Raw genomic sequence first — 27,240 nt, 5'->3', positions numbered from 1 at the left:
ATTCTCTTAAGCCTGGGGCACAAGAGCCTGACTTACAGGGGCTGGGGCACACTCCACTGAGTTCAGTTCATCCCAGCTGCAGCCCCAAGGAAAGCCCAGAGCATCCTCCTTTCTCCAGCGATCTGCAGCACTGGCACAGATGGAAACAAAAGCATTACTTGTCCTTTTCATGTACCAGCCCCCAAGCAGCCCAGGGCTGGGAAGCAGCACAAGCAAGCCCCCAGAAATTGTGGCACAGGCCCAGGGCACAGGCCAGGCTCGTGCAGCACCAGTCCCAAAGAGCAGCGCAGGCAACCTTCTCCATTCTACATACTTTATTAGATTCAGAGCTGGACAAATCACAAAGTGTACAAAATGGAGACCACACTACCAGAAGCAGGATTGTGGGTTGCAGCAGCATTCCTATGGCCCAGAAGCATTTGATTGAAGTGTGGAGGGCAGGCTGGGTCAGGGTGCTCTTACTGCCAACTGCATTTGAGATTGCCCGAGAACAGACCCTGTTCACATCCTGACAGAGCTCAGCTGGCCCACACTCCCAGGGACGGTGGGGCCACGTCTCCAATTTGTTTGAAAGGACAGACTGGCTCGAGCCAGCAGTGGGTAGGGGTAAATGCTCCAAGGACCTGAAATGCTGTGCCACCCACATACACACCAGCAAGAGCCTAAACCCTCATCATCCTTTTTTGGTCACAAACCTTCCCACAGCAGGACTCTATACTGACAACTTTGCAAGAAATAAGGTGGTGGTGAGATGTGGTGAGCCCACCATCTTCCTTGGTGGGGGCCCAACAAACTCACCACCCCAGACATCTCAGACTGGCCAGCAACATCTACCACAACAGCAATAGCTAGTACAGAAGCCAGGGTAACTTCAACTCAGATTTGTCCAGTCTATGTTTAGGTCTATTCTACGAGTACATATGCACAAGAACTTCAAAAATACTAGGATATGATGCAAGTAGTGAGACACCAACAGAAGAGGAGTTTAATGGTGGACGTTCCCTAGAAAGATCACGAGAAGATGGGAGTTAGACTAGCCCTTGCCCACCCTGGGACGGGGAGCAGGAGCTGACTGCACCCTGCACACGACTGGGTTCTGAACTTCATCTGCAGCGTGGGTGGCAACTGAACACAGGCAGGCGAGTCCACTCCCGGGGTGAGCCACAGGGTCTTTCAATCTGCGTCGAGGGGCCAGGCAGACATCTCTGAATGTAGCTGAAGACTGAGGAGAGGCAGAGCATGGCTTGGAGAAGAGGGAGCCTGCTAGCCTGCTGGGGCTAGCATCTGGTCTCATAGATCCCACTCCTGCCGATGTACCTCACCCATTTTATCACATCGTGGTCACTGTAGTTCAGCTTTGGCTCAAAGACTTTCAGGTAGCGCACCTTCAGCCCAGAGGGTGCAAATGGGACCTATTGAGAGAGGGAAAGGCAACAGAGAGCATTGGAATGGGGGTAAGATGCTCTCTGTACACAAACACCAGAGGACCTCTGGGCAACGCATCTAGAAATGCATCAAGAGCCACTGTTCCCTTCCCTGCTCCCTGCAGGCACAGTGCCAGACTCCTGTGGCTCTAAGGAAAATTTTCTTCCATTAGCTTTATCATCTGGCTGACCTCATCTGGCAGCTTGTCACAGGAGATGCTCAAACTCCCAAGAGGGAGTGACAAAGCTTCTCCAAGGTTAGGTGCATCCTGAAAGGCAGACAGGTACTCACCTCAAAGTTCATGGAGATGGGAGGCCGAGCCCACTTCTTCTTGTCGTTGGTGGGCAGCAGTTCAATCTCCGCGCTGATCTGGGATTCCTTCATTCCAGCCATACGTTTTATCCTATTGGAGAAAGCTCAGAAGTGAGAGGGTGCCAGGGTTTATGCTCCCCATCACTACATAACGTCAGGCAGACAGGAGCACTGAACAGACCCTGCCTCCCAGAGGCCTGCCCCTGCACGTTCACTTACTTCCAGACAATGGCATTCTCACTGGCCTTGTACTTTGCCTTCCCTTTCATGCAGATGACTTGCACTCCACTGGTATTCAGGGGCGTTGGGATCCGGACCTGGAAGGCACAGGCTGGTAAGCAGGGCAAGGACACTGCAGCCTGGGCACTCTGGGCAGTCTGTCCTGCACCCCTTGGGCCTTCTCTCTCCCAGCTCAGGGCCCAGAGAACATCAGCCATCACAAGGCATCCTAGGCTAGCTCTCCAGTTTCTTGCTTTGAAGTACACGTTCACAGCTCCATAATACACAAAGTCAGTAAGGAACAGGGCAGAGATCGCCATGCTGCAGGAATCCTGGGTAATGTTGGGAAGATGAGCTCAGGAAGGATGCCAGGCATTGCAGCAGGCCTGGACAGCCCAGCCTTGCAGCAGTAAGCCTTCTCAGATGGGGACTAAGCTGCAAAGCCGCCCCTAGTCTGTCTTACACAGCTCACAGCCTGCTGCCTGTCTGACATACCATCAGATCATGCAGACAGAAGAACATGAAATTTTCACAGTGACAGAGGAATTAAGTGAACAATTGCTGCAGGGATGGAATGAGGCCCCTACCAAGGCAGCTGTGCAAATGACAACAGCTTCCACCTCTCTACAGCACCTTAGTCCCACAAAACAGCAGCACCACACATCAAAAGAGATAAATGAGTTCACATTTTTAGCCCTGTTCAAGCTTGAAGACTCATCTGTGAGAACTCTACTGCAGTGGACATAAACTAGAGGCATGACTTCCAGGCACAAGATACCACAGTTGTTTTTTTTCCTCTTACCTCTATCTTCTGGGCCAGCAAGGAAGGTTTGAAATTTGATTTGATCACCACCTTCACTTCCAGCTTGGTCCGGCCCACCTCCCGCACAAGTGGGATCACACGGAAGGGGAGGATAATGTCCTTTGTGGTTCGGTATCTGCAGGGATGGAAGCTACAGTGAACTCTGAGGAGGAGTTAACTCTGTATCACCCTCCTAAAGAGATAGCCTCTGAATATGCCAAACAGCTTGGAAACATCAGCCAGAAAGGGAAACATGCCAGAAGGAAATAGCAGTTAAGATCTGTGCTGCTGTAGGGCAGCAATGGTTTCTTGTGTCTCAAGTTTTGTATCTGGTTCCTGCCAACAGTCTTGTTCAAGGACACCGGTGTTAAACACTAAAAACAAGATACAAGAAGCTCAAAAGCAAGAAAACCCAATCCCCACCATGGTTATGGCAAAGAAAACTAAACACAGCTGGGCTTCCACATTTCTAACAGATGGATTTGTGGGACACTCTACAGATTCCACTCTGAAAAGGGGGTGGTGTGTATTTCTTAAGGGCTCAAGGGCTGCAAGTCTGCCTGGGAGCAGCAACACTACTGTAGCAGCAAGCAGATGCCAACAGCAGCCTGTTCACCCTCCACCCACAGTACCTCATGAGCTCAAATTCTCCATCTGGTGGAATGAAGCTGATGCTCCTCTCAGAATCAAACTTGCTGAGCCTCACACACTGGTGGAAAGTGCAGTCATCAATGGCAATTGACTGTTTGCCGCTGAAAACACAAAACACAGTTAGAGAAGCACAAGCTGCAGCTCTGGTATCTTGGTGCAGTCAAAATCTGTCCAGGCAGGAACTACTCTACAGAGCATGTTGCCATCGCAGGTGTCCAGGAAATGGGGAGGCAGGGAGAGATTAGGGGACAGCAGCCTCTTGGCTCAGACTTTCCTTGTTTCACCACCACAAAAATCAGATTTCAGGAAGCTTGTTTGAAAGAATTTTCTCCCTCCTCTCCCCAAAGAGGAGAGAACTTAGAAGAGCACCCTTCTGTCATAGCCAGCACAACAATGCTTGGGTCTGCCTGCCAGCAGCACTCAGTACTGCAGAGGCAACTCTGCCAGCCCAAGTCTTCCCACAGCACAGTTCAAAGGAGAGAAAACACTTTCCTGTCCACAAAGCTATCCCACTGCCACACAGCCAGGAAATGCCAGGTTCAGAGTCTTCCTGCTCAGAAATCTCTTCACAGCTGTTCATTTCCACACTGCCAGCAGGTGGTTTGATTCTGAACCAAATCACCAAAACCATGACATTGTGACATACAAGTCTGTATCTCTCCTAAAAATCTGATGAGCTGCCACCTGTCCATGTACGTGCACCAGCCTAACCTGCCAGCACTGAACTTATGCCAGGTACTAATTCCTGAAAATACAGGTCCTAGGCCAGCCCAAACCCCTCAGCTACTGAGAGGGACCAGAAGGCAGGAGCAACAGAAGAGGCAGCAGTGCAGAGAAGGTGCAGCAGTGTATCACTATGGTATCTAGGCTGCCTCAGTTGCTGGAAGCAACAGGACAACCATGCCAATATGCCAAGATAGTGTGAGAACTACAGCAGGTTTAGCTCTCTTAGGAACCACCACTCCCTACACCAAGGGGAAGCAGACTGACCCCAGGCTGACTGGCTGTCTAGTTACACAACCACCAGTGGTCTGGTTTGTGCTTCAAAAGGAGTTAGTATTTCCTAATCTGCTGCCCAGATGACAACCAATCTTAGTCAACTGATTTCTATTTCTTTGCAAAACAGTTGAGAAAGCCTCTGCCTAGGATTGCTCCAGGTCTCAGGCAGCATTACTCAGGGTTGGCCTTGCCACAAGCTAGATCCCAAAAAGCAACTGGTAGCAGCTGTCCCTTTTGGTCACCTCATACCTAAATGCTCCTGGAGAGTAATGTCTCCAAGCTGGAGATGCCCACTGAATAATTACAGAACCACCTACCAAGCATCCTTGCTCGTCTTACTTCTGTAACTTAAAAAACTACCATATTTACTGGCAAAGGCAGTTGGCACAGGAGCTTTGGGACAGTGTACTGACTCTTCAAGGCCTGTGCAGTTGATATTTTCACTACAGTAAATCCTCAGCCATCTCAGGCTCATCCATTTTACTAGCTCAATTCAGTTACAGGAAAGATGGCTTAAAGGTGACAGTGAAGTGATAGCTCTTGGCTTGGTTCTGAGAGAAAAGGCAAATAGCAGCTCAGCTCCATTTACAGGAACCATCATGGAAAGTGTCTGAGATCCAAGTTACATGCACAAGTCACACAAAGCAAGAGACAGAGGGAGAGCAGAGTGCACACAAAGCTGAAGCAGATTATCTACCTTCCCAATTCACTGGGGGTCAGCAAAAAAAAAAAAAAAAAAGACAACCAAGAGAAATACAGATGAGTTGCAAATGGTTAGTGAGACGAAAGTGGCAGTCCCTTTGCTTTTATCTCTTCACCCCAAGCAGGAAAGCTGGAGAAGGGGTTAAGGGCTGTTTTCAGCTTCAATGTGGGGACTGACTGAGGTGCAGCTGGGAGGGAGCATAGCTGGGCTCTCAGAAAGGATGTGCCTCCTACTCACACAACCACTGATCACCTGTAATCAGCAGGAGGGGCTTCCCTCCTGCTGCTGTTCTACTTTGTGGGAACAGTCCAGGTAAAGCAGGCAGAGGGATTCTTTAACTATTTCTTGGGAGCACTGCTACTGCTTTTATGATTAAGAGCACTAAGCAAAACTGCTAGAGATACAGATTACAGGACAATCCATCTTGGGAAGTGTTTTCAGTCTACACTTAAAACTATGTTTGAATCTTAATACTTATAGAGCTGAAGAGATGCCCTCTGTATTGAGGCCCTCAGGATGGTAGCTTGCACGACAACTGATCTACCCAAAGCTAGCAGTACCATCTGAAGGGAAGAAAAAACCCCAGCTTTTAGTTTGTCAGATCAGAAAAGCTATTAAGGGCTGCCCTTTCATAAGAGTCCCTGGTGGCAAGTGGTCACCAGGTCCAAACCTCTTACCTTTTCCCCGTTTCATCCGCAGTCCCTTTGCCCTGTTTTTCAATGACAATCTTGTCATTCATGCCAAACTTGCATTCTGGCATTCCACTCAGATAACTCTTCATCACCACTCTGCCAGAGACATGGGCACTCAAAACCTGACCTGGTTAGAGAAGACCACAGTTCAGAACACTTACAAGAGTCACCACTCACAAACCCTGAGCAGAAGGATGCCAGCTCAACACCACCTACTTACCCTGTGGGGACATTAAGAGATTCACACTCTCCAGCACATCAAGAAAGAGTTCATTGCGACGGTATTTGATTCCTTCACGTCTCCATCCAATCTGTCCAGTCACCTGGCTGGTGATCTGGGACTGCTCTTCCTTGGTCTGAAGAGAAGAAATGACATCTTAGACATAAATAAACTCAAAGACTAAGAAACCTTGCTCTGAATCTAAGAGCAAACACTTGCCATTTACTACACGTAAAAGTTTTTGTCACTTAGATACGGGTGCTGTGACACCTCACATGATTTGGTGATTCCCCCCTCAGATCATCAAATTCTATGCCTAACCAAGAATTGGCCATAGCAACAGCAGGGAATGTTGTTCTGTTTTGCTAGCAAGTCCATTAGGCTACCTCTTAGTGTAGGGAGGCATGGGCTCCACAAACAGCATTCAAATAATATCTGAGACTCTCACATCAATCCAAATTAAGCAGGGAAGTTTAACATGGATTGATGTAGCAGTTCACACCCTTATCCAACATGAAACCCCAGGGCCACAGGAGAGCTAATCCCCAAGGCCTGTTTCTTAATAACTGCAGTCATAAAAGTTACATACCAACACAAACCCAAAATGCATCTAACAGCACCCAGGCTCTAAGCCTCCAGAGTCCCAAGGGCTGTGCTGAGAGGCACAGAGAGATTTCCTACCTGATGCTAGAGGTGGGGTCCAGTCACACGCAGAAAGCCAAGAAGGAGGTGTATAGTGGCAAGTGCAGTGCAGACAGAGTTAACAGGCAAGCAGGTCAATAGCAAGAGAAGGGAGGAAGGGAGAAAGAGGCAGATTAGGCTTAAGGCTACCTGAGGACAGGAAAAAAGCAGGTCAGCTCTTTGTTAATTAGGGAGCTAATTAGCACAAACAAGATGAGGGGGTTTGACCTTTAGCTCTCTGCAGGAAACCCAGCACTCCAAGCAGACTTGGCCCATTTTCAGACTTGGCCCATTACTGACAATCCCAATGCAAGGTGGAGCAGAGGGAGAGACAGGCAAAATACCACTCCCAATAATGTTTCTCTGCAGAACAGACTCATGCTGGTGTTCCTAATGCAAATCCTGGATGTCTACCATGTCACATATGCCTTGAATATGGGAAATAACAGGCACTTTGGGTCCTGGATAAAGTGGTATCCTTGTTAATTCTGCTCTTCCACACAACAATGGCCCAAGACACAAGTGGGTTCTCCCACAGCAGCCCTGCAGTAGGCCCACAGGGTGGCAGTACATGATCTCAGCTTCACACATGCTCTTGCCACAGACAGGGTCAGTTCCTGAGCAAGCACAGGCACTGTCTCATTATCTAAGAGACAGAGTTTTATATTCCCCTGAGAACTGCCTAGGTAAGTGCTCAATACAGTATACAAAGTACCTCTCTTGTCTGTCCCACAAAAAAAGCACTGTCTTGTTCAATGCTTTGTTCAGGCTTTAGAAGTATACATAGATTTAATACCCAGAGCTCTGTCTTCCAAAGGGACACTGATCATGTGATGACAATCTCATCTCCTGCAACAGCACCAGTACCCTAACCTGACACTTACTCTGTAAAGTGACCAGATGGATCTGGAAGCAGCTGCTGAAGTTGAGACCACCCAGCAGCATGAGTATTCCCTAAGAGAAGCACTGAAGACACCTGGGTTTGAAGTTTCATTTCCAATCTTTCATAGAGAACAAAGTCAAAAAGTTGAGTTTGGAAAGTCTGCCATGAGTGGATTTTGCTCCTTAAATTTCTCAGGACACAAGCCCAAGGAAAGCATCACCAGGAACTATGTGAAGATAGGAAACACAGATGATTCAGACCAGATTTTGGTCCTGGGTACCTGTGTGAACTGGCTCTAAGTTGATGAGGGGCTGAAGGCTAGAAGTACCAGAGGAAAGAGCAGATAAGGAAACATGGCAGGTACTGTTTCAACCGGTGCCCTTGCCATCCTGTGCCTGCAACAGATTAATTCTGGTTTTTGAACTGGGCAGCACAAAATGCCAATACTGAGCAGAAGAACTGCTTACTTGTGTAAAGCTGAAAGCCATACTCCTCTTTGTAAGGAAAGGACTAAACCTGCTGTTGAATTAAGCATGACACTGCGACAGTGGTTTGCACACAAACAAGCAAGAAGTTTGTTTAAACCAACGAAAGCAAAAAAAAGAGCAAGGGAAGGAAGTGTGGGAGTTGGTTAGTTTTGAGTTTTCCTAGAAACAGGAGCTGATTCAGCTATCTTCAGTGCTGACTGCCCAAACTGTCAGACTGCAGAAGGCCAGAGATTTACCCTGGGACTCGTGATGGGGACTGAGACCGGATGCAATCACATCTGGCAGTGTTGCAAAACAGTTTGCTGTTCTAGCGGGAAATATGTTGCTCAGGGGCAGCTTCTCTCTCTCACCTCCTCTTGAAATGCAGTTAGTCTCGCTACTAGATTAAAAGTTTAAAAAGGAATTCTCAGGAAATCAGTGCTGATGAACTGAGTCGAAACAGAGCCTCCAGAGACTGACCTCTGCTAACCTAAACAAGAAGAGTCACCATGCAGGCTCTTGTTTGCCCTTTGCTTCTGTTTGTAGCTAAGGCTGAAGCTTTACTCTGCCAAAATGCCTCACTATGGACTCCCAGCTTTTTTTTCCTGATTCATTGCTGTGCAGGGGAGAGGACTAAGGCTGAGTCCTTATTATTGACTTGCACAGCTGTGTCAGATGGACAAGGTGGACAAGATTCCTTGGGGACATGAGAAACAGACTGCGAGTTTCCTTTGAATTCAGAGGTTAAGCATGAGCTCATGAGACAGGAAACCTAGTTTGAGGGCTGTACTTGGAGTAGGACTAGAACTAGTTTAAACACATTCCCCAAACCAGTCCAACTAACCATCTTTTTCCCAACACATCCCTTATCTTCTAACTCTATGCAAACTTTGTTGCAAGGGTTAACACTATGCTAAAAGCACAGCAGAGATTCTCATCTCTAACCTAAGAAAGCTCAGGCTGTACTGACGCTGACCTGCAAGGATGTTACAGGCAGAGACAGAGCAACATGAGCTTCCTGACTTCACAGCAAGATTCACAAGGCTGAAGAATACTTCATTATAAGGTAGGCATGAAATCCTGACAGCTCTGGTGGAGAACAGACTTGCTCAGTGAGATTCACATGCAAAAAAGCTACTTCTGGTTCAGCAAGGTAGATTTGTTTATTCTCTCAGAAGCTGACACAGAGCAGAGCCTGAAGCCAGCAACCATATTTACATGCGAGGGACTGACATTATCCTAGCTCTGGGCTCTTCCTCCTGCATCTTATCATGTGCCAGGGAACATGAGGCAGCATAGTGCAGGGACACCTAAACAACGTGCCACTGAGATACAACCTATTCAGGCACCTTCCTCCCTTAGGGGTCAAATGGTTAGATGGTAATTAAGCCCATTCTCTCTTGAACAGGTTTAGTAAAAATTAACCAGCAGACCAGAGCTGTACCCCAAATTCCTCTGATTACCTGACTCTTGATGCCTTGTTGAGTGATGAAAGTCTTCAGGGCCCCTGTTTCAGAGTTCTGAGGATAGCCAAAGTCCAGGATTTCTACAGAAGGGTAAAAGGTTAGTTCAGAGCTACAAGGTACAAACACATCAACCAGGCTAACTGCTGCTATAAGGAGAGAGGCAATCAGTGCACAGATACTGCTTACACAGTAAGTTGGGTAAGTTGCTGCAGCATTCTTTACCAAGGGAATGCATAATTTTTGCTACACTGAGCTCCTGGAGCAATACTTTGGAGGTAAAGGGTGATGGAAAGCTGTGTAAGTGATGAATTTGCCAGTTTTTAAACACAACCAGACGTCAGGACTAAATATCAACTAACCTAGCTATCTGCACAGGACACACTGAGGAGTTTTTCCAAAAACATCCAAGGGACAATAGAGTTTTTAAAACACCACCGCAGTTTTATCTTTGCAGCTTTTTTTCCTCCAAGTTTTGTTCTTACGAAGATGTAATAAAACCTAAAACAACAGCTGAGTAGTGGCACTGCAGGATGAGTGGTAGGAGGGAAACAGATGTTAACTACACACAGGGAACAGTACACACCTACCTCCCTCAAAGAGAAAGGGAACAACCCACAAGAGATTTAGAGAGCAAAGAAGACCACTAACATGATACTGAGCACCACCACACAGGCACGTTTGCACATTTGATCTCACTGTGCCTGCAAGGAGGCAGCAGTGACTGACCAAAGCAGAGAACAGGCAGTGTCTTGGTGTGCCCTGAGGGAACAGGGAAAACATCAGTCACTGTGACCCTTGGTTAAGAATCCCAGGACACACACCTATGGTGCATTGTCTGGAAAACAAATTGAAACATAACTAACACAAAGTCCTCATGATATGTGAAACAGGGGCAGCTCAAGGGCAACCTCCACAAGCAGTCTGATATCACAAGCAGCTGAAGGGACACTATTATTAATCTGTGGTGAAATTTGGAGCTGTATCAGTGGGGGAGGTAGGGCTGGGAGAGAGCACATTGTGTTTTATTGACTTCCTTCTGTTCAGAATTAAGCCCAAAAGGCAACTTACTAGGGACAATCAACTTAAGCCTGGGGTGGCTGCTTCCATACACTGCTAGAGCCACCTGGGCACCAGCTGGCCTTAGAGGTGCTACTGACAGTCCTCTTGATATACCTCGGGGTAAGGAAAGCCTGACATCTACACAGGATCCCCTCAGAGCTCCAGCACCAATTGTCTCAGTTGTACAAGTGCACAGCTCCCACCATTTCAGGGAAGGGAATCTGCACACGGCTATGGACTTGGACACTCACATTTGCAGTTCAGGTGGCATTAGAAAGCCGAACAAGTAATTTTGAACTCTGTCACACATGTTAAAAATACTTCAAGGATTATTACTACATCATACTAAGCTAAGGATTTCAGAATGACCAATGCAAGAGGCCACAGCATATAAGGGAAACATCTCACCATCCAGCAGCTCATAGATCAGCACAAAGTTGTTCTTTATGTTCTCCTCACTGATCTTCCCGAAGTAGGCAGTCATCACGTCGCACATCTTGTAAAGGAACTCGAATACCATGGCAGCGTTGACATTCTGCTTGGTGACAGCAGCCAGCCAGATGTTGGAGCGCTTGACATGGAAGAAGCTGGTGCGGGCGATGTTGGTGACGGGCGAGCGCACCTGCTGCCGCGCGTGGATGACATTGACGCGGAAGGCGTCCACGGCATTGCGCCTGCGAAAGCACCGCCACAGAGCAGTCAGCACAGCAAATGTGACACCAGCTGGCTGCACAGCTCTGCTTCTGCCACTACGGTCACACACTGAACTACACACACCAAGCTCACCTAGGGAGGGTGCCTGGGGATGTCTCTAAGATGGCAAGTGAAGGCTCTGAGCAGAGTTAGACACTAAACTCTGCACAAGTTCAAGGAGAGAGTGAGTTACTGGTCTCTGGGGAGGTTTGGACTACACTGTAAATGTAGTCAGAAGGAGAAGCAAACCTCTATCTGGAGTAAAAAGGCAAAGAAACCTTCCCTTCAATTAATTTGGACAGCACTCTCAATTGATTGTCATAGCAGGAAACAAACACATTAGCAACACATGGCTCAGAGAGTCCAGTTTTGACCAAACACCTAATTATTGTCTATTCTGCATGCCCAGGCCTTCACACTCTTGCCCCAAAGCAAGCTGTAATCTCTCAAGATACGTGTCAATGGCAGTTGCTCCCAGACATACAACCAAGAGAAAACCAGCAAAATTTGCCTGGGCCACCCAAGAGATGTCAGTGCCCAGGCCCACTCCAGAAGGGAGCTTCAGTTCTCAGATCCAGCTCACCTCCATACCCCGCACACCTTGGATGTCAGGCTCAAAGCAGCAGGAGGATTAGAATCACCCTTTGATTTCCCGTTACATGTCACCTCAAGACTGCTCTGTTTCAGAACAGGGGTCTTGCATCCAGACTCAGAGTCCCCAGAGTGCAACATGTCAGCAGTACTGCATGGTCCAGGACCATTTACAGTCAAGGGTCCTGCCCCAGTGCTGAAAAACTGCTGTGCAAGCTGCCCATAGGTGCTGCCCTCTTTCATCCAAATTGTCTATACACTGGCAACAGGGGAAAAAGCCCTTCTTGTTACACACAAGCAGTCCAAGTGACATTCTGGATGCCAGCTCTTGCACAATGGTCTCCTTATCCTGTAACTACAAGTCAGAATAAACTTCCCAAATTAAGTCCACCAATCCTGAGAATACAGGAAGGAAGCCCAAGTGCTTTATATGACAAGACCAAAACTTCAAGCAACAGTCTACACACAAAGCCAAGACTCTTTTAGTCGTGCTTTATTGCTCATACTCTCAGGCACTCTGTAGAACAGGGGGTTTGACTGCAGCATCAAGGCCATGGTACTGATTATGCAGAAACACGTTTGAGAGCAGACAGTAATATCATCCTTGCAAGCAAGGATACAGGCATACAAATGCTTGTAGGCACTGAGGGTTGTCAACAATCCAACACACAGTTCCAAGTTAGAAAACAAAGGATATTCCAAGGAACATATGCTACCACAGCAGGTGTTTGCTCCTTGAAGGTCTGGGGACATATGTAGAAGTTTCAACAGTAAACACGCTCCCCCATAAGCATAATTCTGGCTTTTGAATACTTCTCAGGTTTTATTGCTCCAGAAAGTTTGCAAGCTGGAGTTAAATTAATATTTCATTTCTACTTTAGTTTTTCCATAAGAAAGTTATTTAATCTACTATAAAATAATATCTAAAACCCAAATCCTCCCCTCCAGTAAGCCTTGCAAAGAAAGTTCAGCTTGTTCTGGAGCATTAGCCCTCCCAGCCTCAGGTTCTAACCCGCTAAAAGTAGCACCAGAAGCAGTCACCAGACTGGTGCACACTAGAGGAGAAGCCTCAGGTCAGGGAGGCTTTGCTAGCACACCAGGTGCCCACTGTGCAGTGCCAGTCGTGGCCTACCACGCGTCTCTTACCTATTGCTACAGCAGCCAATGAGATGGGATGGACAGAAATGGCGCCAGCGGAGAAAGGAGGAGTGACAGCAACAAGAGAAAGGGTTAGAAACACACACACAAGGCACAATGAATCCAAAGAGATAAGAAGAGACCAAACAGCACCCCCTCCCCCTGCTCCTTGGCACAGAAGGCCAAGGTAGTATTGGATGGACAGTAACAAGCTACAGCAGCAATGAAGCCCTCACAAGGTACAACACTGACATGCCATGGTCAGGCTGTCAGCATGGACAGATTTGTGTTTGGCTGAACTTTAGGGATAACTGGGCATTTAGTCCAGGTGAACTGCACCTGTATCACAACAGCAATACCCAGTCTGCTCTGCTAATATAAGCAGCAGGCCTTGGTGGGGAAAAACCCCAAAGCCTCAACCAGAGGCATCACCTGGGGACTGCAGAGTATCAAGTATCTTCTTCCCAGTCTGTCTCAGGACAGGGCTACAAGTCTGGGTGGGAATTTCTGTGACAGTACTTCTCATTTGAAGGTGTTTGGGTCGATGCTTTCTGGTTTGGTCCAGCCAACAGGAAATACAGCAAGTTTGATAGAGCTGGAGCACATCTGGAGAGATAGGGCACATCCTGCAGATTCAGACACTGCTCTATCCAGCTTGCACTTTTTCCTTAAGGATCAAGAGCCACGAAGCTGACATGATGTATTAGAAGCTCAGAAACCAAATATCTATTACATTTAAAGTGCATGCAGTTTGTCATGTAAGCTGCTCAGTTTCAAATAGCTGAAGTTTTATTACAGAGCTGCATTCTTAAATGCAGGTAGGTTCCCCAACGACTAAGTCACTGAAGAACAAGGCACTCAAAAATTACAGCAGAACCCTCCATGGTGTCCTGAATTATATGCATGGTGTTTTGCCTTTTTTGTTTTTAATAAGGCTGCTTATACATGCAGCTAGCTGCTGTATGGACAGATGCGCTACATGCACCAAAGCCATTCTAAGTTGCAAGCAAAGAAAGTTCAAGTTTAGTGGTACTTCTGTCTTTAACAAAGTCATAAGAAGGATATCCTCGCTGTTTGTCACTCTGATCATTATATCTGAGCCATGTGCTTCTTAAGGCCCTTAAACTGCAAGGGGAGGTGTTCTCATAACCACAGATGACCTTTATCTCCCAGCTCAGAAACTGAGGCTTCAGAATGCCAAAGGCAATGGCCAAGACTGAGGAGTCCTATGGGTCAATCACTCATGAAGACAGGGAGCAGTTTTGCTCTTTTCCTATTCAACTACCTCCCAACAAGCAGGGTGGGTTCAGCCCTCAGCACTTCAGACCTACTGCTTGGGATCTAAGCACTGTATGGTATGCTAGAAGTCCATCACTCAGCAGTGTGGTTAGAGACAGAATTCCTATAAAGTTGAGTACAAGCTACAGTATCATAGCTATTCCTTTCCTTACCTCCCACTGAGGGTTAGAATATTAAAAATTTTAAATAGATCTGGCATTAATGCTAATGTTCAGACTAGGAAATGGAAAGATTCTCAGTTTCTTGATTACACAAGATGAGACATGGTCATTTCATAAAAACTTTTTGTGCAAGGCTACATGTTTAAAAAAAATCCAAACTGAAGGCCTGTTTGAGAAAAAAATCCAGCACCTAGGGAGCAAGCTCTGTCAAAAGCCAACACCAGCTCCACCTAAGTCACAAGACTGACACTTTCACAAGAACTGAATGGATGATTTCACTGAAAGGAACACCAGCTCCTTAAGTACTTGAGAAAACACTGGAATATTTTGGCACTCTTCCAAATGAAAAAGTTAAGATAGGATCAGGAAGGAAATCCCATTTTCTAGCTTTGTCTGGCCAGCCAGCAGGAAGTACTTTATCACGTACTGAACATAAGGCACTCACTCTGTAAGAGAAATGAGCCAAGATAAAAAGCAGCAGAAGATCATATTAAAAATACCTACTTTGCTCCCTAGTTTGCATCTCCACAGCCATAATGCCATTTAAATCAAGAGACATTCTTGAATAAACATCAGTTTGAGAACAATCTTGTACGTGTTTCAAGTTTGCAAACAACAAAATATTTTTGCCAGAAACAGCAGTGGAAGTGACTCTAGCCCCCACCTGAAATATTCACCAAAGTTACCTATAATCCAGACTGGCTTGGCTCAGCCACTGTGACACCAGCTCTACAAAGTCAGTCCTGTCATATGAGTTGCTCTGAAGAGCTTCAGCTAACAAGTATTGAAGACTGATAAGAGTTTGTACAGTAGAAAAGAGGCAAAGCATCACAGCCACTGGCTTTCTGCTTGAGAAATACAATGCTTCCTTGGCTCAGCTATGTTTGGAAGTCCTGGAATAACTCAGTCAACCTTAGAACAGATACTTCACCTTAGCTGACCTAGAGCAAGCCAAGAGACTGAAAAGCTCATTAGGTGAAGCCTCATTACAGACACTGTGTTGATTACTCCCTCGATGAAACAGTACAAGCCTTGACTAGCCACTAGTTCTACCTCAACTTTTAACCTCCACTAGACAATCCATAACCAGAAGGGACATACCCTTCAGACCAGAGCAATCTGAAGGCAGACTGGCTTGACTGTTTTTTGTAATTTATGGGAACAAGTTATTTTGCAGCACAGCCTACCACTAGTCATTGTGGAGACCTGGTACAAACTACTTTTTCCTAAATTGGCCTGAAGGCTCTCTCACACTGAACTCTGAATTAGCACCTACCACAGCTCTGCCTCTGTTAGCTCTGTCTTAACTCTGCCAACTTAATTACTAACTTCCACCTAATGCCTGACACTATGAAAACCCACTAGAAAGAGTACTGTTGTGCACAAACCCCTTGAATTTAAGGTTTTCAGCCCAAGCAGCACCATCACTTACAGTTCCCTACAGCACTATCCACTGCCTACAAGGCACTGTATTTTTAGTAAGATGCCTTCTGGAAATCAGCAGCCTAAGGGTTGCACAGATCCAGTCTACGTGAGCATCATAACAGTTCAGGGAAGTGCAACAAGACACCTACAATCTACTGAAGGTTTTCAAGGCTTCCCACAACTTTAACTACCCAATGAATGTAAGCTTTTCATACTAGGCTGCCATACAAAGCTGGGGGACAGAAAGCCAGCTGTAGCAGTACAGCCATGAGACTGCTTGCAGATAAAACTTTCCAAGGCCACAGTCTCCTGCACGCCTGTACTTGATGTTAGACATCAGTGCCTGTAACTAATTCAGAACCCTGGCTATAGTGTGTGGCAGACAGTTCTCACATTACTGCTCCTGTAAAGTTTTAGCAATTACAGTGAGGTAGGCTCCCACAGTGGCAGTCCATGCTGCTGAAGCATTTGGAATAATGGCCAGATCCCCACCATCCAAAATATAGTCCCAGGTTTGGCTGCAGGCCATCCTTCACTGTAGGTGACCAGGGCTTAAACTTCTTTATTCTAAGCTAAGCCTAGAGCAGCAAGTTGAGTTGCAGTCTCACATGCATGCACAGCTAATGCAGAACAAAGCAGCTCTGGATTGTTTACTGCACCAAAATGAGACAAAAATGCAAAAACTGGGGATGCAACAGAAGCACTTACCCGATGTCATCCCGGTAGACGCGAGAGATTAAAACCTCTCCTTTGTGATTATAGATGAACAAGCCTCCGATCATGATGGAACTTTAGTCTTCACTTCCCATGTTGCTTAATACCTGAAGCAGAAAAGAGCATATTTAAGTAGGCAGAACAGAAACAATTTGTAGCCAGGACCAAAGCTTAAAGTTGGCACTGAAATAGAAGCTGCCTTACTTCTCATTCCAAAAATCAGCACGGACAGATTAAGCCTCAAGGACGAGTATCCAAAACATACCTCTTGAATGTGAGAAAAAACACAGGCCTGGAACTACAAGCAAATCAAAGACCCCTTACTTTACTATAAAGTGTCTATCTCCCTAAAGACTGAGATACAAATCAGACACAATTCCTAAGTCTTTTTACACGAGGTTCACACAAATGTCTGACATGTCACCAAACCTATCACCACATGACACAGGGTTCCTAGCAGCAAATACACCTCTGTTTATTACCACTTTTACATAGTTTTTGCACATCAGAGTAAGAGCCTTTGATAATCCCTAGCAGCCATATCAAGTCACGCTTCAGAATTCAAACTGAGAGCCATTTGGCTACAAGGTACCACTGGAGTGGTCACAATCGTGATCCATTTGAAAGGGGAGATAGTCCCTTAGAAGTTGCCCTCCTAAACTGCTAATTTTCTCTTTATTCAAAGGAAGATGGCTTTGGAGGAAGCTACAAAGCTCTCTCCAAAGACATTAGATATTATTGATAGAGAAGACTTTTTAAAATATACAGCTGCTTCACCAGATCCCATTCCTGGAGTCTTATGCACTCCTATTCACTTAGGTCAAAGTCATAACACCCTGCTTGCTTGGCTGAGTCCCAAGAAGAGAAGTGCAACCCTGACAGGGCAGGCCTTGGGGTGATCCCACAGAACTTCTTAGCCTGGGCACTGCAGAGCATTAGATAACAACCATCTTCACACTGCTCCTTGGGTGGGTTAGCCTACACCCACTAGCATGGGCTGGCTGAAAAGGATAGGGAGAGGCCAACCTAGAGACAGCTGCTGACAGAGAACCGATATGTGCCTGCTCAGGAACGCTGCAACGACAAAGCTAAAGTGACCCAGCCTGGGACCACTTCAAATGTCAGGGAAAAAAGAGAATACAAAACCAATGCACACATCAGAGGTACTAAAGGACTTCTGGATTATCAAATGTAATGTATCCTCTAGAAGTTACACCCAAGAAACTACAGTAATTGCCCATCTGAAGGAAGTACTGCAGATGTAAGTTTACAGTGCAGCCACTACTTTTAATTTCAGCAAGACAAAAGAAAAACTTTAAATTTTCTAAGCCTTTACACCAACAGTTTTAGCTACATCTAGTAAATCCTCAAAGAATAACACTATTCATACTTCTCTGCTACAGGTCTTCAGCTTCCAGATGGGTGCTTCTGCTTATTAATAGAAAAAAAGAGCACAAAAGTTAGTTAAGTCAAAATAGAAAGAAACAAGCAGTTTTCCCAAAGCTCAGTAGTAAACTTTCTGGCTTTTATTCTGGTCAAGTATCTGTGGCTACTAATGGGCTGCCTTCTGCCACTTTTCAGTGGCTTCTTGTGGCACTGTCACCAACATATTTTCAAGTCTGAGACTCCAATTAGCACAGAAAAGCTTTCCAAATATGTTTTTCTTCTATTCCCAACCATAACACTTCATAACTTTGGGATACAAGTATTTCATTTACTTCTAAGTCTCTGTAACCAAATCTATGAAGACATAGGCAGCTCCAAGATTCCCATGTAGTTAGAGTGGGAAAAGCCTTTTGTGGCTGCTCATTGTTTTGTGACCAAGGCTACAAACTGTAGGGGCAGCAATGTCAGCATCCCCACAGCAGAAGACAACCCCACTGGTCAACCAAACAACCCAATTTCTCAGACTAAAGGAAGTGGCTGTACCACAGACTCACAGCCCTAACAGGCATGAAAAGGCCACAGGGAGGTAACTGAGCAGGGCTGAAATCCAAAACATGGAGAATTGAACCCAGCTGCCCAACAAGACAGGCAGAAGCTGAAACATTTGCAAGGTCATTCACACTGGTCAAACAATGAAAAAAATGAGAAACGTTGTGACAGCAAAAGCAACTTGTTGCCCACTCCTGAAAATTCTTTCCTATTTACTAGTTTTTTACTCCAGATAAGAAACAAGCATGTGTTTTCAGAATTCTACAGTGCTGGCTTCCACATTCAGATACAGACTACTGCAATCAAAGATGAAGAGTTCTTGCATTCTTTTTAAGACCTGCATTGTAGAGAGCAGCTTCCTGGAAGCTTATGCAACTGGTCAAAGCTGGATCATAAGAATCCTACAAACCCTTTCCAGAAGAATCCTAGAAAGCACATCCTAGTCTTAAAAAAAAAAAAATAATCTCCCTCTGGGTTTTAATGCTGCTTAAGTTATTTGTTTTGCTATTTTTAGTATAAAGGAAATGTCTGCTTTGATAAGTAACAGGATCAGACATGCAGCATAAACAAGACAAAGCCCTCTGCCAGCATGACAAGCCAATCAATTTTGAAAAAGCCTTGATTTGAGTATTTACTGCATTACTATAAAACATGTACAAGACTTCTGATGAAGCTTTGCATTGGAAATTAAAAGCCTTCTCTAAGAAAGATCTACAAACTTTAAATGTTGTTTGAAATAATGATGCCATGCTTTCTCATGTTAGTTTAGAACATATTCTGTAACAGCTCTGCTGGAATTACAGGCAAAAAAAATGAGTATTTTTAGTTATATCACAGTACAAGGCAGCAGAGTCAACTGCTTCCTCATTTTACATGTTAGTAAAAGCATGTTTGATGAAGAAGATACATTATGATTCAAAGGCTTTTAGTCTTCAAAAATTCTTCATCAATGAAATTAAATGCTAGGCTTCTTCCTTATACAAAATATCCCAGGAGATGAGTTCAAGCTTCAGACCACCCATGTAAAGTCAGCTCCTGGTTCCACCTTCACTGGCACATTTAAGAGCTTTAATTGGTTCATATTCATATTCACATTTAATTGGTTCATATTCAGAGCTACAGGTGAAGCCAGAATTGCCTTTGCTACTTCATCTACACACCTCCTATATGCACTGTTGTACAATTGGGTATCTTGGATTTAGGGTGCCATTCTGTACTCCCATCTGCACCTCTCTGGTCTACCTTGATCTACTCTGCCCTTACCCCTCTGATTACCCTCATATATCTACACACATCCCACTGCCACGACTACTGGCCAGGAGTGCTCTTATTGCCAATTCTTGTATGGTACAAACCAGAAGCCTGCAGAGATCTGCCACCAACCAGCTGATGTGTGCTTGCTGTACTACACTGGCAAAACAACTTGATAATGAACTTGCTCAAAGTCAGAAAGGGGCTGCTATGTGAGGCCCTGGTTAACACCTGAGCTTGTACTTTCCCCTACTACTATGGATTTGGCCACAGGATAAGGACCATTCTGACAGCTTGTTTTAAAAGGGCAGCCACCCATACCGAGACATGCACGAGCACTTTTCCCATGCAGCAGCAGAATGCCTCCAAGGAGTTAGGATTCATCTCAAGTCTGAAAGAACCCGCAATTCTACAGCTCTAAAAATGAAACCTGAATTCACATTTAAGTAAAATTTATCTAATGATTTGTGTCACACAATTGGTAAAGTGTTTCCAGGTACCAACAAAGTCCCATGGGCTAAAAATGGTGACTATAAGGAAAGGGTTTTAGATGACCTACCCAACTGCACCAGCCACCAATCAGTCCTTTGCAGGAGCTGAAGGACACAAGCAGTACAAACCTCCAGCTGCACTCCCCTCTAATGGCATCAGAGAACAAGGAGGTCTCAACTATGCAAGGCATTTAACACAATTATTTATAATCAGATTGCCCTTGGTTTGCTCAACTTCTGCAGTTCAGCATCTTGAAGAGTTCCAGGCACCACAAGCACAGGCAGCACAACAGCATCCACACAACCCCCAGCAAGTTCAGTTTGGTGCTGGGCTGCTCTCAGCCTCCACCAAGCTTGCCCATGATGGGAAATGAGGAAACATGGACAACATTCCAGTCTTTTGCTCACAGCTTGCATTACATCCCTCCAAGACACAAGATCTGAATGACTACACTCCCTCTCCACACAGAATTATTTCCATCAGCTAATGGAAGCATGTCCACACAGCTGGAAACTCAAGAGGTGGAGTAAGTAGCCCAGAGATCTATGAACAGAGCAGAAAGCTATACAAAGGGCAGAATGCAAAAGAAATTTGCTTAAAGCTCAGCAAGAAGAATGGCTCTTCAAGATGACAATGCCTCTCCTTGAAGTGGCTGCAGTGAAAATAAGCCTGCTTTGTTTTGATCCTCCTTTGTGTTTCAGGTTTCACAGATACTCCTTTCAAGTATTTCAAGGTTATATTCCAACTAGAATGAGGATTTTAGTGGTACAGTTCAGACAGCACAATCTTCCACATATTTTAAAATAATTAATAGTTTTCTTTACAGATCAGCTGTGGAAGTTAAAGATCCTAATTCTTGCAGTGGTTAAGAACTGCAGGAAATAGGGTTGAAATTAATTTGAGACTGACATTCAGTGTGACTCATGGCTGCTGGAATCAGAAGGCCTCAGAATAAAAACTCCAGCACAGGAGATGGGTTCATCTGCTCCCTGTGCATTAGCAACATGACTCAGAAAGCATTGCTCAATCAGCTTGCAGTGACTCATTCTGCTCCTCTCCAGCCAGCCTTTCCTAGGCAGCTTCTGAGTTTCCTCAGCCTAATATCTCACTGGCAGACACAGCTTAAGGGCAAAGCCCACCATTTCTTCAACTGTTTACCACAAAGTGCCTGGAATCCAAGATGACTCTAGCTGAAACCTTTGGGTTAATGATCCATCAGCTGCATTTTCAGGGCTTTGCAGCTTCACTCCTTCTGTTTTGCTAGCATGAACATATGGCAACCTGCTCCACACTGGTAGCTACAGCCCTGTTTTCTACTTACAGTGTGGATGGATTTATTCTAGTTAAGGTACAGGGATAATCCACATGTATGCTGAATTCACACCAGTTGGTGACTAATCACCTTAATTTAGGAACAACAGCCCTCTCCCAAGACACTCTGCATTCTTCAAGCAGCTACTAGGGTAGATGTAACATCTGAATTCAGCGCCCACAAATACCTAAGACCAGTAGGCTTCCTACCCTCCTGCCAAGTGCTCACATTGCTAAACACTTCCATTTCAACCCATAAACAGGAAAGGGGAGTAAAGAACAACACAGACAGACCACACTTATATATGTGCTTATAAACCCACCAGGAGTTAAGATGACATGGAAATGACTTTTCAGAATGCCTTTTTACTCAAGTGAAGATGACAGCATTAAAATATACCTTTAGAGCAATTGTGGCAAAGTTACAGCATTCAGACACCACCGATTGCAAAAAAAAAAAAGTACATGTATAAAAACAAAGGCTGGGATAAAGATTTTAATGCATTTCAGTAGTTACATAAGAGAAAAGCAGCAGGATTAGCTGGGCCTACAATGACTGACATGGTAACATGCACTTTCCTAAGAATCACACATACTTGCCTCAAATCATGTCTCAGTGCTCTCACTGGGCAGGGGATGTGCAATAAGCACCCCTCTCTCAACCAACCAGGAGATGCTGGAGGCCCCCAAAGTCAGTCTGCAGCAGGTGAGCTGCAGACCATAACTAAAAGAGTCAAGAGAAAGATAAAAGACAATAAAGCACAGTATCTGAAAAACTGCTTTTGTCCACTGATTCAATCAGAGATGGAAAATGCTCTGTTTATTAGGTCTGATCTAAAACCAGGTGGCTCTCCAAAAGTCAGACTTCATCCTTTCAGTGTGCCACCCATGGAATGCCTGGGTGAAGCCAGGAGCACAAGCTCAGGCAGCAGGATCCTGTTGTTGGACTGTCAGCTTCACATATTGTGGGGTGCAACAAGTGGCTGCACTGGGAGCTACCTAGTGAGATGAGGCACTAAACCTGCATTTATCAAGTGGAGATAGAGCAGCTCCCTCCTGCAGCATGTCAGAGCCCAGCCTTCCTCTTCCATTTCCTCTTCATCAATTCTGATTTATAATTGCTGCAGAAAAATGAACACACAGCATGGAACTTTCTTACTAAACAAGGCACATGTAAGGAATCAACTAACCAGCACAGTTCATTCCCTCTGCAGCTGTTTGTCTGCAGCAACTCTTTCAGAACACACAGCACACATTACCAACGCTGTAGTTTCTGTTCAGGGCATCCTTCCATGGTGTCTCTAATTGAGAAGCCAAAGCATTACACCAGCAATAAGACACAACTGCAGCATCAGTCATTTGCTCATTAACCTAGGAAAGACTAAGCTGAATTGTAGCCTAGATCCCAGATACACAGATATTCAAATGAGTGATTTTCTCCAATACCTTTGTCCCACAACCTGCAGTCTTTCACGTGACACCACACAGACCATTAACCATTCCCTGCACCAGCAGACAGTGGTGTAGCTTCAACCTACACTGTAAACCTTGAAACAGTTCTCTGCCTTTTGTAGCTCTGTTTGCACAAGTAAAAACAAACAAGCTGATCTGCTCAAATTTGTTGCTTAGGAAGAACAGTGAATTTTTAGTCCGTTTTCTTCAGTGGTAAAAGGCACATAGCTGCAGTAATTCCAGTTTCACATGCAAGGCAAGAAGTACTTGCTCCAGCTCCAAAAGAATTAGGAATTGTCTGAAAGAAATGTGTCACTAGTAATGTAATGCACCTACAGCCTGACTGTACCAGAGCCACCATAAATTTTTGGTGTATATTGGTATTTCTGCCTAAGGAAAGTACAAATACAGTTCTTTGTATCCTTCCACGCCAGCTTCTCTGTGTTCAGTGCAGGCCAAAGCTGAGGAACTCTTGGGCCAGGCCTGTTTGCTCTCATGGCATCTACTCAGCAAATCCTCTGTGTTCTCTCTCCAGAGGTGCAGTGGTGACACAGCAGCTCAGCTGCTCTGGAGCAATGTGACTGCAGCAGTTCTTAGGCTGCCTGTAACAACATACCTACAATTTCACATTATCACCCCAGCTGTGTCTGGATTTGATGAGCACCAGCAGCATCACCAGTGAGCACATCTGGCCACTCATTTTAGGAGGCAACTTTGGGATCAGCCGTATTTTCCCAAGGCAGCTGTGTAGGTGATACTCTTACCACAGAGATAAGATTTTACCTGTCCAGAAAAGAGTCTGGCCCTACAGGTGTGGAAAATAAAGCCTTCAACCAGCACTGACCAAGGCTGGATGAGATGTCAGGACTGCTGCTAAGCTGCAGAGCCCTTCTGGCCACAGCCCCACTGTGAGGCAAGCCATGAGCTTCATCCAGTACAGGGTACAAATAAACACAAGTTGATCAGTAGTGAGCCCAAGACTCAGCTACTTGGACTTTGTCACTCCCATTAAGGGGCTGAAAGTTTCCTCCAGCACAGACATAACTTAGCCTGAATGCAAACAGGAATGCTGATTTCTGTAATCTACAGAGCACATCCAGGAAACAGCAATCATAAGTCAGTGAATAAGCTGGTGTAAAACAACCAACCCCTTTAGTAGTCTATTAAAAGACAGTTTGGGTTCTGACTTAACATTAAGACTTCTGTGCATTAATGAGCTTATCTAACTAAGCAGTTCAAGGTACATTAGCTGCTGAGTTTTCATCCAGGAAGAAATCAGGAGAGGTACTGAAGGCAAATCACCAACTGCAGCCATTTCTGCATTCCAGAAATCAGTATGATCTTGGACAAGTGACAGTAGTGGAAGCAGGAGAGGGATCAGTCAGGCTGCTCTGGCAAACTGAAGTTGTTGAGAAAACCCATCCATTCAGCTAGCACTAGCCATCACCAACCCAAGACCTCACGCTCAAAACAATGCCATTACCCCAGCAGCTAATCTGAGCTCCTGAGCTTTGCTCAGCTGCCTGCATTAGCCACTCTCCAGGAGGCCACGGGCTGCACTTGGTTTCACACAAGAGTAGCTGCAATCACTTCATCCTGGGGAAGACAGGCTGCATAATTTACTTAAGGGGCATACCCTGAGCTAAAGAGCTCCTGAGATAAACCCATCAGTTTCAGAGAAACTGTTCCTATTTTAAACACAATCCCATAAATCCCCATAACCAGTGGGCAGGAAGAGAAGCACGTTCTCTTACCAGGCTCTCCTCCCACAGCCCCCTTGTGCGTGCCATACTGCATGCAGCCACTCTGAGGAGTCACAAGAGATAATATTGGCACAGGGAAACACAAGAAGCTCCCTTACTCCACTAAAGCATCACAGGTACAGCATTTAACACATCTCTCAGGAATATTTTGAGTCCAACCTGATGTGAACAGCCCCAAAGCCTTTTTCTACTTCTACCCATTCTACCAAAGCATTTCTAAAGTCAGTTTGAACTACTTGCTTTTCACTCTTGAGCTAGAAGCCTGAACAGTGATTTGCTTCCTATGCATCTTCTACAGAAGAGGTTTGAGGCACAGAGTGGAGTTTGAGTAAGAGCTTGTATTCTGCAGACCACTAATGGTCTAGGTGCCCTGATGTGTCAGCTTTTCTCTCACTACTCCTACTGGAGAGCAGATAACTGCATTTCACATTCTGTGCCTCTGCCTGCAAGCTCTTAGCTGAGCTGCCGATCTCCTGCCAAGATCAAAATAATACATGACTTGCCAGTAACTTTTGACTCAGTAGGTCACTCACTAAAGGAGAGAAGCAGACTCTGCCTCACAAACCAATTATTTTTTGGCACCACAGGCCATCCTCCAGTTGGCCCCAGGAACAGCCTTTAAATACTCTAATGGTCTTCAGTAGAATAAGCTTAGAAAACCAATGCAAGACATTGAGCTGCAAAAGACAGGCATGACTTTACCTTTTTGATGCAGGGATGAGGCAAGAAAAGTTTAACTAGGGTTACAGGAAGTTTCTTTATAAAGCCTGTTTTGTTTGGTGACTGTTGCTGTTCCACCAAAAAAAAAAAAAAAAAAAAAAAAAAAGAGATTGTATCAAACAAAAATGCATGTCCAGTCCCCTGTTTTTCAAAGAACTCAGGATGTAACCCTTCACAGCCTCGAGAGTCAATTCTCCAAAAGCCAGGACTGGGCTCTTTTGGGAGGAGGAGGCAGCTGGCCATGATACCCTTCAAAGACACCCCAACGCTCTCCCTGGAACATGGGGACTCTGCCGCCCAAAGAACACCAGGTACCTCTGTCACTAGATGTCAGTAACATGGCACTTTCTACAGAAGAGGAGTGATGCCTCCCTTCTGACAGGAAAAATATGGAAGTAGACAGTTTGGCAGCATCTCTTCAGATTAGAGATTGTCCCTCCAAGCAAAACTCACAGGGACACACAGAGCTTTTACTACAGGAAAAAACAGTAGCTACAGCTCTGACAGCATTCAAGTAAATGTTGCCCAGCCAAACACCACCATGAGCCCATGTACAGTTAGAAGACTGCAGTACCGAGACTTCCAAGCCACAGAAGCCGTCCAGACTCACCTATCTGGGCAAGTTCCAGGCTCAGATTTTGGCAGCCTGAGGCTAAAACTTGATAGCAACTCTGTCATACTAAAGCAAGCAGAAAACAGATCGTGCACTCACATAGCTTATGGAGAGAACACTAGATGAAAAGCAAGTCATTTCCCAGTGGGGAGAGAAGTCAACTGCACTGGCTGATAAACACAGGCTGTGCTTCCTGCAGTTCTACTGAATCCAAAAACCTAGTCCTGGGAAGAATGGACGTGGAAATGCATCCAGAAGAGCCGCTGGATTGGAGCCTGCTTTAAGCCTCAGAATAAGCAGCGGTTGGGCATCAGCAGCGCTGCGCTCTGCCTCAGCAGGTTTTCCGGGGAGGAAGCAGAGTGCAAGCCATGACCCAGCTAATTCACGTTTGGATCAGCAGTACGGACAAATAATTTTCGGTGAAGTTCCAGCCCGATCCGACTGAAAAAAACCTTTGCTCGGGCTGACCTGACGCATCGGTGCCGGCCTTCCCGTGCCACACACAGCCCGACCCTGTCCCTGTCCCCACCCTGCCCGGTGCAGCACCGCAGGGCTGCCACACAGGTACTCCAGCCAGAGAGCAAATTAACAGCTGTTAATAACCCCCTGAGCCACAAGCAAAGTGCGAGCGAATGATGGGGTCGCCCGGCACCCCCTCAGAGGAAGCTCAGGAAAAGCCCGCCCGGCGGCCCCGCTTCTCTCGCTCCCTCCCGGCCCCGCGGGCACTCTCGCGTCCCTCCCAAGGGCAGCCGGGGGACACCGCACCCTGCAGCCGCCTCCCCGCCCCTGGGCCTGCAGACCCCAACCCCCAACCAGCGCCCAGGCAGCCGTCACCCGCAGCAGCTCGGCTACCGCCCGGGCGCGGCCGCAGAGCGAGCCCAAGCGCAGGAAGGTGCCCGGAGGAGGGACGAGGGCCGCGCAGCCAGGCGGGGAGTGGAGCGCCTCACCTGCCGCTGCAGCCGGCGCTGCCACCGCCGCTCGCCGCCCCGCGCCCAAGATGGCGGCGCCGCCCCCCTCGCCCCGCGCCCCCCCGCGCACTGCAGAGACGCCGCGCGCGCGCCCCGCCCACGCCCCACCACTGCGCATGCGCCTCCACGGGGTGGG

General features: G+C 46.2%; 1 protein-coding gene across 2 annotated transcripts; it reads right to left on the bottom strand.

The window, feature by feature from the left end:
* Nucleotides 1–296: 296 nt before the first annotated feature.
* AP2M1 (adaptor related protein complex 2 subunit mu 1) lies at nucleotides 297–27,240 on the bottom strand. Of its 2 annotated transcripts, XM_074547312.1 has the most exons (12): nucleotides 27,084–27,198; nucleotides 22,189–22,312; nucleotides 16,594–16,706; nucleotides 10,988–11,253; nucleotides 9,518–9,600; nucleotides 6,024–6,159; nucleotides 5,789–5,930; nucleotides 3,391–3,510; nucleotides 2,759–2,894; nucleotides 1,957–2,054; nucleotides 1,717–1,828; nucleotides 297–1,412 (listed from the first exon to the last, which is right to left on the bottom strand). In XM_074547312.1, the coding sequence occupies exons 3-12, from the start codon at nucleotides 16,665–16,667 to the stop codon at nucleotides 1,278–1,280; spliced, it is 1,302 nt and encodes a 433-aa protein (XP_074403413.1). In that variant the 5' UTR covers nucleotides 16,668–16,706; nucleotides 22,189–22,312; nucleotides 27,084–27,198; the 3' UTR covers nucleotides 297–1,277. The 2 variants fall into 2 exon arrangements, with proteins under 2 accessions (XP_074403413.1, XP_074403412.1); XM_074547311.1 differs by lacking the exon at nucleotides 22,189–22,312 and having other exon boundaries at nucleotides 27,084–27,240.

This window comes from Zonotrichia albicollis, chromosome 9 (assembly GCF_047830755.1).
Source record: "Zonotrichia albicollis isolate bZonAlb1 chromosome 9, bZonAlb1.hap1, whole genome shotgun sequence".
NCBI lineage: Eukaryota > Metazoa > Chordata > Aves > Passeriformes > Passerellidae > Zonotrichia > Zonotrichia albicollis.
The sequence above is the reverse complement of the archived record's forward strand: the minus strand, read 5'-3'. Positions and strand labels throughout refer to the sequence as shown.

Coding starts and splice junctions, on each gene's coding strand:
- AP2M1 (XM_074547311.1), bottom strand. CDS start 16,667: ATGATCGGAGGCTTGTTCATCTATAATCACAAAGGAGAGGTTTTAATC. Junction 6,160..9,517: donor AACAAGGCATCAAGAGTCAG/GTAATCAGAGGA, acceptor TCTTCTCTTCAG/ACCAAGGAAGAGCAGTCCCA. Junction 2,055..2,758: donor TGCTGGCCCAGAAGATAGAG/GTAAGAGGAAAA, acceptor TGTGCCTTCCAG/GTCCGGATCCCAACGCCCCT.